The 14537-nt window shown below is 38.8% G+C and overlaps 1 protein-coding gene across 1 annotated transcript in view; it reads left to right on the plus strand.

The window, feature by feature from the left end:
- SUPT3H (SPT3 homolog, SAGA and STAGA complex component) overlaps positions 1-14537 on the plus strand; it is a 238513-nt gene that overhangs the window by 109683 nt on the left and 114293 nt on the right. Inside the window, exon 2 of the mRNA XM_026039980.1 lies at positions 7906-7990. Coding sequence (XP_025895765.1) covers positions 7906-7990 — 85 coding nt within the window. The remainder of the gene's footprint in view (positions 1-7905; positions 7991-14537) is intronic.

Here is a 14537-nt window from a genome sequence, read left to right on the forward strand (position 1 = left end):
GTGCCTTAATCATCTTGTCGCTCTCCGTTGGACCCTCTCTAGAAGCTCCACATCGTGGGGGAGCCTAGAACTGCACMCRGTACTCCAGGTGCGGCCTCACCAGAGCTGAGGAGAGGGGCAGAATCACCTCCCTTGACCTCCTGCTGGCAACACTCCTCCTGATGCAACCAGGATCCCATTGGCCTTCTTGGCCACGAGGGCACACTGCTGACTCATGGTTAACTTGGTATCAACCAGGACTCCCACATCTCTCTCCGCAGAGTTTCTTTCCAGCAGGTCAGCCTCTAATCTGAACTGATGCCTGGGGTTATTYCTTCCCAGGTGCAGGACCCTGCACTTGTCCTTATTGAACCTCAGGAGGTTCCTCTCTGCCCAACTCTCCAGCCTGTCCAGGTCCCTCTGGATGGCAGCACAGCCCTCTGGAGTGTGAGCCACTCCRCCCAGCTTGGTATCATCTGCARACTTGCTCAGGGTGCCCTCTGTGCCTTTGTCCAAGTCACTGATGAACAGCGAGTTCTCAATCCATCTCACTGTCCACTCATCTAACCCATGCTTCCCAAGCATTCAATCTGCTGCCAGTTCTGCAAAGTGGAATAGAWGAAAATGCAGGCTCTGTGTATGCTATGGCAGACTTTTCAAAGTGATTTTTTTTTTTTTAACTAGTAAAATCAGGACCTTAAAAGAAACTTAATTTGCAACTGCTGATTTGTCAGTCAAGCACTTGTCCCCCGTCACCAAGAGGCATACGGGCGTTTCGGCTCTTGGCCTGTCACAGGCTTACCTGGGACACGGTGCTGCCGTTCTCCAGGAACTAGTGTCAGCAAAGGGAGTAAATTAGGAAGGGAGATGTTGTAAAATGTGCTAACATCTGATAAGGGAGTGTGCCATTTGACAAGCAGRTGTGATTGTTACATTTAAAACCTGCAAGGCAGCTATGAAATTAATTTTTAGAGCAAAGGACAAGACAAAACATTCTTGGCGTTTTGGAGAATACAAAAGGACTAATAATCKTCCTCAAAAAATTAGCATAAGGCATTCATCCTTGTTGAGTTTCCTGTGGATTAGTTTAAATTGTCTCGTGGTTTTAATCTAGATGGAAAATAACAAGGGATTTCCACATTTGGTTAACACTTACAATGTATATGTACAAAGAAATTATGTTTTGACTTCCTGCTCTCCTCATCGTTTTTTCACCCTATCCTCATGAGAGCAGACTGAACACGCATCTCTTTTGGCCTGGTTCAACTCCATTTGTGTTTGGATATATTGTTGAGATGAACTTTTCTTCCTCGAGCAGAAACGACTGATCGTAGTCCAGTCTGCTGGGTCTAGAAAGGCAGTTGTCTCATTTATTTCCTGAAAAAAAAACTGAACGCCTTTGTGACTGAGCAAATGGAATGGATTAAGTTGTACAACTGGAGTAAATTATATCTTCTTCCTTTGGCAGTCATAAGGATTTGTGCAATTAATTTAGGTTTAAAATTCTTAACTGTTGCAGTTTGGTGCATGCTGATTAATATACAATGGCACTGAAAAGGGGCCTTGCCACAGCTTTGTGTTGGGATAAATCCGCTGATTTTCAGCACTTATAAAGTACTTACAATAGCATAAGGAGGGAAAAAGACAATGAAACCAAACAAAGCAGGATAAAGTGTGTTGTCTTCCTGAATAAGCAGGACTTTTGAAAGCACCTATGTAGCCTGTCTGTCCAAATGTTGGCGCTTACTTATTTTACAAAAACACGTTCCCAATTCATGAGTAACATGAACTTGTCCTTACAACAGTGTACAAAGAGTAACCCACGTGAGCTCAGTGGAAGCATATATAAAAGGATTATTCTGATTATTTCAGCAAAACATTTTTCCATTTAAAAATGGGTTTTGAAGGTATTTTCACACATTCACTGTGATAGAGATGTTCCTATACCTTGTTCGTTGAAGGTAGACCTGTATGTGCAGCTGTCATAGCAAATGAATAGTTTTTATGTATTGATAATTCATAAAGTTCATCAACCTTGGAGATAATACTAAAATATTTTTAAATAGTGCAGTATTTATTCAAATTCATAGTTTTCAGTGTTTTCAACACAGAAGTTGATTCAAGACAATTGCAGAACTCTTTCCAGATGTATTTGACCAAGTTAATAGGATGCTTCCACATAATAAATAAGTAGATAATCATTAATTTGAATAACTTCCTAATACTGCTCTTGACTATGTCAAAGTAGGAGAGTGAGGCGTTGCTGTTGTTCGCACCATCGGGGTGGTGAGATAAATTATCTCTGATTCCTGTTGGTATCAGACAGGAAAATGTGATGAAACTCATAGTCTGTTGTCTAACCCAAGTATGGGCCTAGGGAAGGAGAACTCATGGTCTCCCTTGAGGGGTTAGAGAAGGTTTTGGTGACGCTTTCATGCATTTTAACAATATAGGAAGACCAAGGAGATGATAGATAAAAAAAAAAAGTCAGGAAAGAGGTGGAGGAAGTAATAGTAGAAGAGGTATTGAAGTCAATATCRGTTACCCAACTTTGTATGAAGACGTACGTGTATGTGATGTGTATGTGATTTTACTGTCCAAATAACTGGGTAACACAGATCCCAGATACATATACTTGGAAACCTTTAGACATTTAATTTAGTTCCAGAAACCTAAGCCTCCCTGTGGGCAGCTGTATCTCTCCATCAGTTTTGCAGGGAGGGTAGGCTTTTATATGTATCGTTCTGAAATATATCTTAACTAATTAATGCACTATTGCTTCGTGCAGAGTTGTCCAAATTCATGAAGGTAGTCACAGCTGGCCAGGAGCACCCTAATTTGGGCAGTGGTGATTGTTCCTGTGTCCTGCAGCATTAGGAAGGAATACTGATTATAGCAAAGAAATGTTTATAGCAACAACAATCTGTCACTTCACATCTATTATAAAGTGTATCTTAGCATAAAATAGAATCTGTGTGTAGTGTGTTCAGCAATGGGCACGGCAGACAAAACGGAGAAAGAGAATTGCTGGCTTTGACTTCTGAGGCTGCTTGAGGTGAAAGCATCTCCATGTCATCTTTTCTCCATGACATCTCTTGCAATGAGAGGTTTGCTCCCACCCTTCGTCAGAAGGAAACTTAGACTTTCCCTTCCCCCTGTCATCCTAGGGACCAGGTCTAAACTTCCTTTTCTAAATGTTTACCTTTAGAACCAGCCCCATATGGCACCAAAGCAGATTACTCCAAAATACTGTATTGCTGATTTTCTAAAGTTTGTTTTCATTTGTTTGTAGTAATTTSCAGTAAGTTTTCTGGGTGTTCTTGTGCTAAGTGCCAAAAACCAGAATTTCTCTGTCAAAAGCTGACACTCAACTCTCATGTATATACTTAGGAGGACCCTCACTTACAGTATGAAAACATCTGAGCTCTTTGGATTAAGATGCTGTGCATTTCAGAGGCATCCCTGCCAAAGAGCTGTCAGAGACGAGATTTGCGGTGTATTATTGCAATAGTGAGGAGAAGTGAGTCCAGATATTATCCAGCCCAAATATATCTAGTAATTGTTTCTTCCTCTGTGATTTTTGGGGAGATCCTTGCCTGTTTTTTCAATTCGCAACAGTGAATTAGGTGCTTGGCTGCTTGGTTAGTAAATGCGGGATGGGAATCAGCTTGCTGATGCAGACACTTGAATTTAGATGTCCACAGCGTAGTTGTCTACATGGAAGTTGTGTCTAGCTTTCCAGTATGCATCAGCATAAGCTGAATCATCTTCCAACCTCCTTTGATTTTTTTCTGTTCAATTGATCATGTTCTCTCCTTGATATATTTCTGTGCATGTTTCTCCACGTGCCAGCCTTGAGACACCTCTTCTGAATCTGCAACCTCTTCACTGCTGCAGTGTCCTGTATTAGGGATTGCCAAGTCTGGCAGCACAGGAGAGGCGATGCTGCTGCAGCTATGTGTCCCAAGTCCTGCCAGTACTGAGGCTGAGTGTGTTCTCCCAGTAGACACACTCACAGACATGCGTACACAGAAAAATACATACATATGCATGTGGACTCCACCTAGGGTCCTTCTTCATAACTTCTCAGAGTCAGTTTTGTACAATCCCAAGGTGCTTTTCCCTGCATCCCTTTATTCTATCCCATATCCTGGGCAGAAACCCTCTTCAGTCTGCAAGGTGCTCTGGGGAGCCTTACTCCTTAATTGATGGGTGTCCCCCAGGCCCTGGGGCTTCTGCTCACTTGGAACAGTCCCGGGAAGGGCCAGGTCAAGTGACCGTTTTGCTTTGCGGTTCCTCTGCCTGTTGCCCTGCACTCCACGTTCGTAGAGATGAGCCTTTAATAACTTCATATCCTACTTCATCTGTAGGTATCTTCCTTCTGTTTCCATCATTGCAAGAGACATAGAGATTTTGGGTCTTGGTACCTCTTGGACTGAAGGATGGTGAACTTGCATGGCAAAAGTTGTTTTCTGTCCTCCTCCTGTTATTGAGGTAGTCTAGGCACCTGAAACTAGATCCTAGTTTTAGACATCTAAAACTGGAAAGGTTGAATTTGGGAATGAATCCAGGGAAAAGCTGTTTATGAACAGTGATCATTCCCAGAAAAYGCTGTTGTAGGCACATTGCATGTATTTCCAAAGCTGTCCTCTTTAACACAAACTGGGAAAACAGAATCCATTCGGCACCTTGCCCCATAATGAAATTATTCTGAAGTTTAATCTTCCTCTGCATCTTCACTTTTGCTTTTTTTCATCCAAAGAAAAGATCTATGTGTGTCTATGGAAAGTAAAATATTATCTATTATTTCTGAAGAATCAGCTGCATTAATTTTCTAGTAATGGACTTGGTACCTTCTCTTGGCTGTATCTTATCCCTCATATTTCATTAGCTGGTCTTTTAATATGTTATGACTCAGTCTATTATGTAAAATACTATTTTGCTTTTCTCAGATTTTTTTCCAACTATCTCTTCTTTTCYCACCTTTTCCCTTTAAGAGGAAAAAAGTTTTTGTGTCGGATAGATGGATACAGACCCATCTCGCAGAAGAGGAGAACTAAATATTKAGTGCAATACAAATATATCAATGGAAAACACCATTGGGGATTCTTGGAGTTTAATAGAGATGAGGCAGGCCAGCAGGCAATGACAAATAAATGCCACYGTCCTGCAGGAAGAAAAAATCTCTGCTTGCTTTATGTGGGATCTTCAGGTGCATAAAAAAGCTCAGTTCTGGTGGAACCATCTCTACTGCTGCATATCCTCTCATGTAGTAACAGAAAAGGAAAAATGTTAAAGATTTCTAGAAAAAAAAAAAGGTACATTTCCCACTAGACTACCTCAACTACCTCACTGCTTATTATTATTATTATTACTATTATTATTTTCTAAGCTAGATTCATCAAATCTATTCAAGGTGGTAAGTTCCATGAGTTGGGACAGCTTTGTTATGGTATGAACTCAGTAGAAGTCCCTGCAAGGGAAACTATTTGAGCTTAATGTGTGCCCAGCCACCCTGGTTAGACTTCCTTTCTGGCCAGGATAACTTTTTCAAGCTGGTGGAGGATGGGAGATGATTGCATCAGCTTTCTCTCTGCTCTCCTGGTGGTCTGGCCACCTGGAGAGCTCTTGCATCAAGGTTTTCAAGAAAAGTCACTGCTGTGCTTGGCCCCCACACCTATTGCAAGTTTTCAAAACCCCAAGAAAYGAAACAAAGAAAAATGCTTTATCTGTTTTTGTAACTGCCCACGATTTTCTCTTTCAAAGTRCTCGTGATGTAGGTCTCCACATCATGAGTAACTCTAGCATTGCTCTATATGCTCTAGCATGTGCTAAGCCTAGATGTGTATCTGTGTGTTTGCATGTGTGTGTTTGCACGTTTGCATGGATTTGGGAGACTGGATGCTTGTCCCTTTTGGTGCACCTGGAAACATCATTGCAGGAATTTAATTAGAAGTCGAAGCTGAAAGCAAGCAATGGAAGAGTGCAGCAGTCATCTTTCTCCTCACCTGTGGAGGTCCTTTTAAGTTGATCACCTGCTTGTAAAAACTTTTTAGTAAAATACACAAACCTTTGAAATTTGATCATCTAGGGAAACTTTGTTATTGCACAACCTGAGTAATGCTAAGATGCACAGTGATGGATTTGACAAGTCTCTTCTATTATCAAGACCGTTTTCTGTATCGTATTACTGTTCTGATGCACCGCTGATGCACCATTTTGATGTATTTCTTCCGCAGTATTCACCTACAGAGCAACAGCGCTTTCCTATTTTCAGCAGCATTTTCATGTTTTTTAGGAAGATATTTATAACTTCTAGCAAGTTGGAGGTTCTCTTACGAACTTGTAATCAACCATTAAAAGCAAAACATAAATGAAATTCATAAGTTATATTAAAACATTAAGTTCCATTTCAGCCCTCAAAAGCAAGGCCACCATCTTTCTGTTTGTTTTTTTAGGGTTTACTTTGGGTTCTTAACCTAATTCATATTCTACAACCTGGCAAAAATTGGAGCCCCCAGCTCTTAATGCTTGCTCTGCAATGAAGAAGTACAATGGCAAAAGTGATGAAAGAATTGAAGAGATTTCTGCTTTGCTCTTTGTGCTTTTGGGGATTTTACCTCAATACAGTGTTATTTCCAGTAGCAGAAAGAGGCAAAGAAGTTCCCATTTGATATCCTGAAGTACATTATCCTATAAACCAATTAAAATCTGGAGCTGGGAGAAAACAAACACCAGACCAATATCACTGGCTTCACGTTTTTTTTTTTTAGTGTCTAAAAATTTGATATCATTGCAAAGAAAAAGGAAGTGACTGTGGTGGGTTTTTTTGAAACCACCAGTCCAGTATCTAGTTTTCTGGGTGTAGGAAAGAAGCTGGCAGAAGTTACAAGGGAAACCAGAGATTTACAAAGAGCTTCAAGAGGTAGAAAAAGTGTGAGAGAGGAAGCTAGTAGGTGCACCTAGAAATCAAGCAGTGCCTTCAATTTCTACATCACTCTTGTTCATGTCCTAATGCAGAATTTCAGCATGATATTTCACACATCCTGTGTGAGAAGTTATTGAGATAGGTTTCCAACCAAGAAGCATACCTTTAATCCTAGAATACCRAATTTCTGCTATGTTGGGGGGTGGAAGTACAGAACAGATAGTGGTCAGCTGAGGCAGGTAGCATTTATTGGCGTTTAAGTGCCCAAATACAGGTATTTACAGTCATTTTGGGCACAAAATATCCTTCATTGGACCTTCAGCTGCCCGGTGGAAGAATGCTGGCTACCAACAAGAAGTATCTGTCAGTCCCACCTAGATGCCTTGGACATTTCATACTATTATTCTAAAATTAGAATATTCTAATATTCTACTATAATATTCTATATTCTATATTCTTCATTCTATAATATTCTATATTCTACTCTAGTATTTTATGAGCACTGTCATCTTTTTATGACCATCAATCAGTTCAATCTCACAATGGAGCCGTTAGACACATCTCATAATATTTTGTGTAACTTTGTTTCCTTTAATTTATGGCAGTTCCTTCTATATCTTATCACCATCTACATTTAGATTTGGGATAAAAGCTGTTGTTGTTTTACCTTTTAACATAATTATTTGGTAATTTTACATCGGAAGTGGACTTCAAATGCAGAATTACTCCTGATCATGCAGGTGCTTTTTAAAATATGCCTGAAAACTCGATTTTCCTGTCTTCCTCCAATTTTCAAGTTTTCTCACCGTGTATAATACTGTTACTTTGATTTATATTCCAAACACTACACTGAATGATCCATTCCACATGGTACACAGGTGTATAACACTTGCATTTTTTATTGTTTATTTTTTCTTTCTTAATTTTACATGAGACCACCTACTTTGTTGCTTTTTTAAATCATTTTCATAACCTTGTAATAAACCATTTTCTTTCAGGTTTTCCTTGGGAGATGCTCGCAGGCCACTGCATGAAACTGCAATATTGGTGGAAGACATTGTCCACACTCAGCTGATAAATTTGGTAAGAATACACGTGGCAAAATAGCCTTTACACTGAAGCTCCTTGAAACAACTTGGAATTTTCCTGACCAAATTTTCACAATCCAGTAATTCCTAACCAGGCTGTTTTTAAAAGCAATGAGATCCCATCAACTGAGGATGACATTCTGATCTCGTAATTTTAAGAAGCCACTGTTAGGCTTGCGAGGGGATATTCAGTTTTCTGATGGTTATATGCTCTATTTGTGTGGTGTCTGTGGAATAAAGCTGGCATAATTATTTGCAAAAAGCTTTGCTTCTTAATAAAAACCTCTACATAGTCACCTGAAGACTTAACTGGTGATTTTTTAAAAAATATATTTTTGTGTGTGATATAATAATATTTGCTTCATATTTATTTTCTAATATTTTTAATATTCAAGGTCTTCATTTTGTGTCAAGGACAATGCAGAAGGAGTGAATAATTTTATATACTGAAAGCCAGTGGAAACGAATATAAATAATTAGAAATCACTGAAAAGGTTATGAAGACAATTAGGCTCTTTTGAATCTTGCCCATGAAAAACGGTTCTAAAATGTGAACTTCTCCACTATTTTAAATTCAAATTCAACACCATCTATTAAGAAATCAGTGGAAGGATTTTACACTGCAGAACTTACCGTGACAGGACCCTGATGGTGTATTTTAGGGAAGTTTTGCATTCAGAACAGCAATATATTATGCCACCTCTAGTTTGGGAAGCATAATAGCTCCTGCTTGCACTTCCCCTTGCTGTCACGCAGGGCAGGTTCCACATTCATCCTTTCCCGTTGGGCTCAGCTCATATCCCATGGGTATCCAGAGGCAACGCAACCTGCAGCCTCTTGCTTGGGGAAGGGCGCTGAGCCCGTGCACGCTCATAGCCCTTCCTGCTGCCAGCAAGAACGGGATCTGCACGGGGAATAAATTGCTTTTTCCCGCTGGAGCTCACAGCTGCACWTCCATTTCCACGACAGCGACTGGGTCTTTGATGGCTCCTTGGTTTGACCTCCAGCAGCCGGCACACTTTGGCCCTTCGTGTTGGAGAGCCATTTCTTGCACATCACAGAATCACATTGAGCATCCTTTAATGCTTTGCCTTCTTCCTGAGCTCTTATTGCGTATTACATGAAGTTTGTACTTGAGCCATGGGTATATATCCAGTATTTCAGTGTTTTGGAATTGGAGCTAGCCGTGGATGTGAATTTCTTGCTTGCTGCTTAAGATTTGCTCATCTTGATTATGCCACCTGGTCACATAGTTCCTATTATGTAATTTAATGATTTCTTGCTCAAATTGCTCTCCCTTTTGTCGTTTGCAAAGCAAATATTTTGTTATACCAAAAAAATCATTTTTAGGCACAAAGTGATGCTGGCGTGCTGCATGCATTTTTCCTATTAAACATTTCCAAAATGAGCTCATGATTAAATCCAGATTTGAGCTTCTGAATTCAAAAAAATGTTGCCAGCTTAATTACCATTGATTGGTTGACTTTTGATATCTCGGAAGTTTATAGTTCCAGCTTCCAATTTTCCAACCTGATCTGAACTTTGCTAAATCAAGGACCCTTCATGAAGTCAAGCTGCTGTAGTACATGCCTGTGTTAACAATTTGGATGTTTGAAAAGCATTGTACCTTGTGATGGGATTTTGTGTGTTTTGAACAATATGTAACAGGTTGTACCTCAAGTTTCATTTTGCTATATATGTATACAAATGGGGAGAAGGAAATGAGCATCTCCAAAGGGTGATTCATTTCAACCTAAAATTAGTTAGGGGAGACAAATCACCTCCTGAGGAATTTATTTCCTCACCTGACTGATAAAGGGCTCTTTTGGTGGCTTATTGAGATTAGAATGTCCAAAAGTCAAATATAAAAGTTAAGAGAGGTAAAGTCCATCTCTATGGTATAAGCTAATTGCATCAGAATGCTAACATCACTTTGGAGAAAAATGGCATCTCTTAATTATAATAAATGCTTCAGCACTTGCATAACAAGCAATAAAATAAAAAAAAATAGAGTGTAATAGGTCTGTACATTTTTAGTTCAAAAAATTAATGTGAAGGATGCAATGAATGTGCATTGTATTTTGAAATCAAGTTCACTGCTGACGGATGGTATGTGTATTCAGAAATGATCYGGATTTATTTATAGATGTCTTAATATTCATTTTTCACGTGTATTTATTTGTGCATACTAAGACAAGTGGTCAAAGTCAAGACTATATTGCTGTGTAGGATTAGGCACATGTAGATGTGTTTGTTCCAAAGGAAATTGTGCCTACACAAAAAGGCTCAACGGGGAATGTCAGAAGATGTTAATAAGCAGTGCACAAGTCTTTAAAAAGACCCCATCAACCTTCCATTTTCAGGCACCTGTTTTAGCTCTGTAATTATATGAACTATTCTCTGCAAATTTCCACTGCTTGGAGTCAGGTTGAAAATTTWAAATTCTTGTTTTTTTTATACTAAGATTGCATTTAGTATGGCCCTCTTTAGTTTTGGTAAAGCCAAGGAAGCAAAATGCTGAAATTCTTAAGAAGTAAATTGCTGTTTAAGTAAGTATATATATATGAACTTTATTGTTCATATACAATGAGCAATATATACAATTCAACAGAAGTGCTGTGTGAAGCATGCTTAAGGCCGCATATTTGTTTTCTTTTACCTGAAGACCTAGCAGATGACCTGCTGAGACCTTGGTTCCTTCTCTTTGGCCTTCACTGGATTGGCGCTTGGCCTGTCTTCACGATCAGGTCCATACAGGAGGTGTAGGACAGCAAGGGAGCAGTCAGATTGAAGTGGAGGGTAGTCTACACCTCCAACTTTTAAAATGTAGGCCTGTGTTTAGCGTCTTCTATAGTTCTAGTTACGTACAAGTGGTAAGAAAGAATTGCTGTAGGAAAGGGATTAGAGATAGAAAGGGAGAACTAGAAAGAAAGGCTGGTGCCATTAACTTCCCTGGTTTATCTGCTCGCTCTTTGCAGGTCTCTTCAGTCATTGTGCTGTCTTAAGTTTTTTTTTTTTTTTTCAAGTGTCATTGTTTTTCCTATGAATTATACATATGCAAGTATGGTATATTTGTGCCTATCAGTGAGATCCTCTTTTGCAGGGCAGCTGTTAAACATCTTGACTTTATATACTGGGTCTTGCAGGGATGACCTGCCCTTACTGAACGATGAGAAATGAGAGAATAACACAGGTCTGGTAGAGCCAGAATATCTCTATTTGAAATTTTGATACTATTGGGAATGAAAAGGGTTGGGTCAGGGGAGAACATAGTATTATTTGACTAAATTTAACAACTAAAGACCTCATTATTTTCTCTTGATGGGGTCTTCTCTCCATRCTGGTGCTTGAGACGTTCTGTTCAAAGGGTGAGGGACAATAAGCTCATGCTGTGCTACATAAATCAAAAAGCTTGTTGTGGAGCTACTTGTGCTGGGAAAGTGTTAGCTGGATATTTAGTATTAAAGTTAAATAGCAGTTTATTCCTAGGACATGCTGGTTATGATAGCAGTCCTACCCATATTCAGAATTCAGGTGAACTCTAGGTCTGAACCTTAGCCCTTTTTTTCTAGGTATTGAATGGCTTCTGGGAAGAGAATAGATGTATTTTAGCACTTTAGCAGTAGCAAGGGATTCAGTAAGGGGGCACGAATAAACTACACATACACGCACCAAAAATATAAGTGTGCTTATAAGCAGCAAAGCCCAGAAGTGATTGCCTACTGGTAAGTAGCTCTGGAAGACTAGCTGCTCATTGCAACAGCCTTGGACCACCTCCTTTACAGATTTTCCCTGCTGGAATTCTTTGCACRCTGATAAGCCACTGCTAAGACTGTCCTTAATGATAGAATTCATATTAATCGAGTTGTGGCTTACTCCTTATCAGCGAAAGTGTGTTTGTGAGAAGATAGACTCTGATCTCTTCTACTGATGTAGGAAGATTTAAGTCAAATGCACTCAGCTGGTTTCTCAGGCCATGACAGTGTAGACTCCAGTGTGCGAGCTCTCCAAACATTCAGGAAGGTAGTTGTGCCCAAGAGCTTTCCGTGAGCTGAGGAGCACTCAGAAAAAAGTATAACTTAGATTGTCCCAAAATCTCATGGTACAGGATGTCTGTGTTTGTTTTTGGTTTTGTATCATTCATGTGTGTATTCCCWTGGAAGCGACTAATTCCATATAGATTGCACTGCTGTCTTGTAAATCTTAGCATTCTACCTCTTAGTCCTTTTTAGAAGCAGGTTTTAGATCTCATGGAGATTGGGTCACATACCTATTTGCATGCATGTATGTGCATGCATGAACGCTTTACATATATATACATAGGCCTTTTTTTTTTCTGGTTTATTATTATTGGAAATTAATAGGATCTTACACAGATGATATAGTAAGTTCAGTCTCAAACACAGCACAGGAYACAGCTTAAAATGAATAATCATCTGTGCTGAAATACATGGATTTCTTTTAAACCATGGAAGTAAATCACAGATAGGACACTTGCAGTGAGACCCAGTGATTCAGCTGCACTTCAGATCCTTAATAGGTCTTTAATAGCTCCATCCTGTGAAGTAAATTGATTTTATAATAAGGACTTAAATAAACTTAAATAAATATTGGGTAGTCACTAGAAAAACTAGATTAGAAAAAGGAAAGGTGAAAATACAGAGGAAAGTAAAAGGATACATTTACCGATATAAAAAGTTAAGTACCTTATTATAATGATTTGTGTGAATTTTATGTTTGCAAAATGCCAAGCCTTTTCTGAATGAACTTGATGTGCTTTTGATGCTCCACAGCTTTATTCCTTCAGTTGCTAAGTATTTTAGTTTGAGAAAAAGGTACAAAAGTTAGAGGGAAGAAATCCTTTATGCACATATGCAGAAAAAAAAGTAGTGAGAATGTAAATAGAAAGAAAGATAAAACTTTTCTTGGTTCTTTAGATCTTACTACAGCGTTAAAAAAAATAGATTTTTCATTCAGAGACTGCATTCGTTATTTTAATGTGTGTAACCTGTATGCAGTGCTTGAATTATACAGTTTCCAGTTTGTCTATTGCATTTCCAAACTGTTTGCCTTGTAACTTTATACACTTAATTGTGGAATTTCTGGCATTCCTTTTTAGGAAAAAAGAAAACCTTGAAAACAGCACATTCATTAGGAGAAATTGCCCAGTGATATAAACAAACAGTGTAAAGCACTGTTCACTCTTGATCACAAAGTTATATGCAACTGTCACTTATGCCACCCCAGTAAGAGGAAAAGTCCTTGTTTTATGAGTCTGTTTCCAAACAGTAATAAAGTTTCCTGTGCAGGACATTAATTAGAGGGGTTATCAAAATAAGACAAACTAATATCATTTGTGATTGTACAAAATAAAGGAAGTTGAGGGTACCAGAGGGACCTCATGAATCACAGGATGGAAACAATCTTCTGGCTAACTAAACATTCAGACTTTGTACTAAGTCTCACAGTATATATACAGCTCAGCAAGCCGGAACACGCTGTGTGTTTACATGAGTGGGAGAAAGGAGTTCACAAAAACCATCTGGGAAAAAGCCCTGGACTATATGATCCGTTCCTACCGTAGAGTAACTTAAACCAGCAAGCCCATGGCATACCTGCCCTGGAAGAAAGCAGCCTGGAAAGTAAGTCTGAAACCATAAACTCTGTGAGGACMAGCAACGTGTGATGGAAATAAAGCCGAAAGACTTTATGTCTAGGCAGCAGTTACTAATGGGAAAGTGTGCACACATCCCTGGAATGTGCTTGTCATTTAGATTATGTTACTGCATCACAAGGAGGAAATTTAGAGTTTTTTTCCCCTCTTTTCTGCTGGGATTTGCACCTTTAACAAATTGTTTTGGTTGCTATTCTTAAAATGTTTTTTTTCTATTTCTGGGTTTTTTTTTTTCTTCTTTTTTTTTTTTTTTTTTTCCCTACAGAGGCAGCCTAGTAAAAGAAGTTTCCTGTGCCCCCAAACGCAAGTTGCCAAGCTTGCATTTGAAATCTTATAAACCATGCGGGTTTCTGTAGCTACTCAGTTTCTTGATTGAGATTTCTCATCTTCTTCTTTTCTAATACTTCATCACTGGCAAGCATTTCAGTCCAGAGTACTTGTGCAAATGGACAGCATTTCCTTTTTAATACATTAGTGCATCATAAAAAGTCTCTTAAGAAGATATATTATGGAAAATTAAAATTGATGAACTCTTGTCTGACTTTATAAAAAGACTTGCCTTTTTCATCTTTAATGAATTTGAAAAACRGTATCTTGAGTTTTCTACTGTTATATTGACTGTTACCATTTTACCTCATTTAGATGTATTTATTCTAAAGCATAGAATCTACTTCATTTTTTTAATGGCAATATTCTAGTTACTTTTCCTCTCAAAAGGATAGATATACTATACTTATGTGACTRAATGTGAAGGTTTTTCACATTCAAGCAGAATGGAAGAGGACAAAATTGCAGACATTCTAATATCACAGGAGTTCCTGCAAGTTCAAAAGATTTTTAATTTTATCTAATCCTACACCATTTTTTT

The sequence above is a fragment of the Nothoprocta perdicaria genome, unplaced genomic scaffold (genome assembly GCF_003342845.1).
Source record: "Nothoprocta perdicaria isolate Ctin4 unplaced genomic scaffold, notPer1 scaffold_248, whole genome shotgun sequence".
In the NCBI taxonomy this organism is placed as follows: Eukaryota; Metazoa; Chordata; class Aves; order Tinamiformes; family Tinamidae; genus Nothoprocta; species Nothoprocta perdicaria.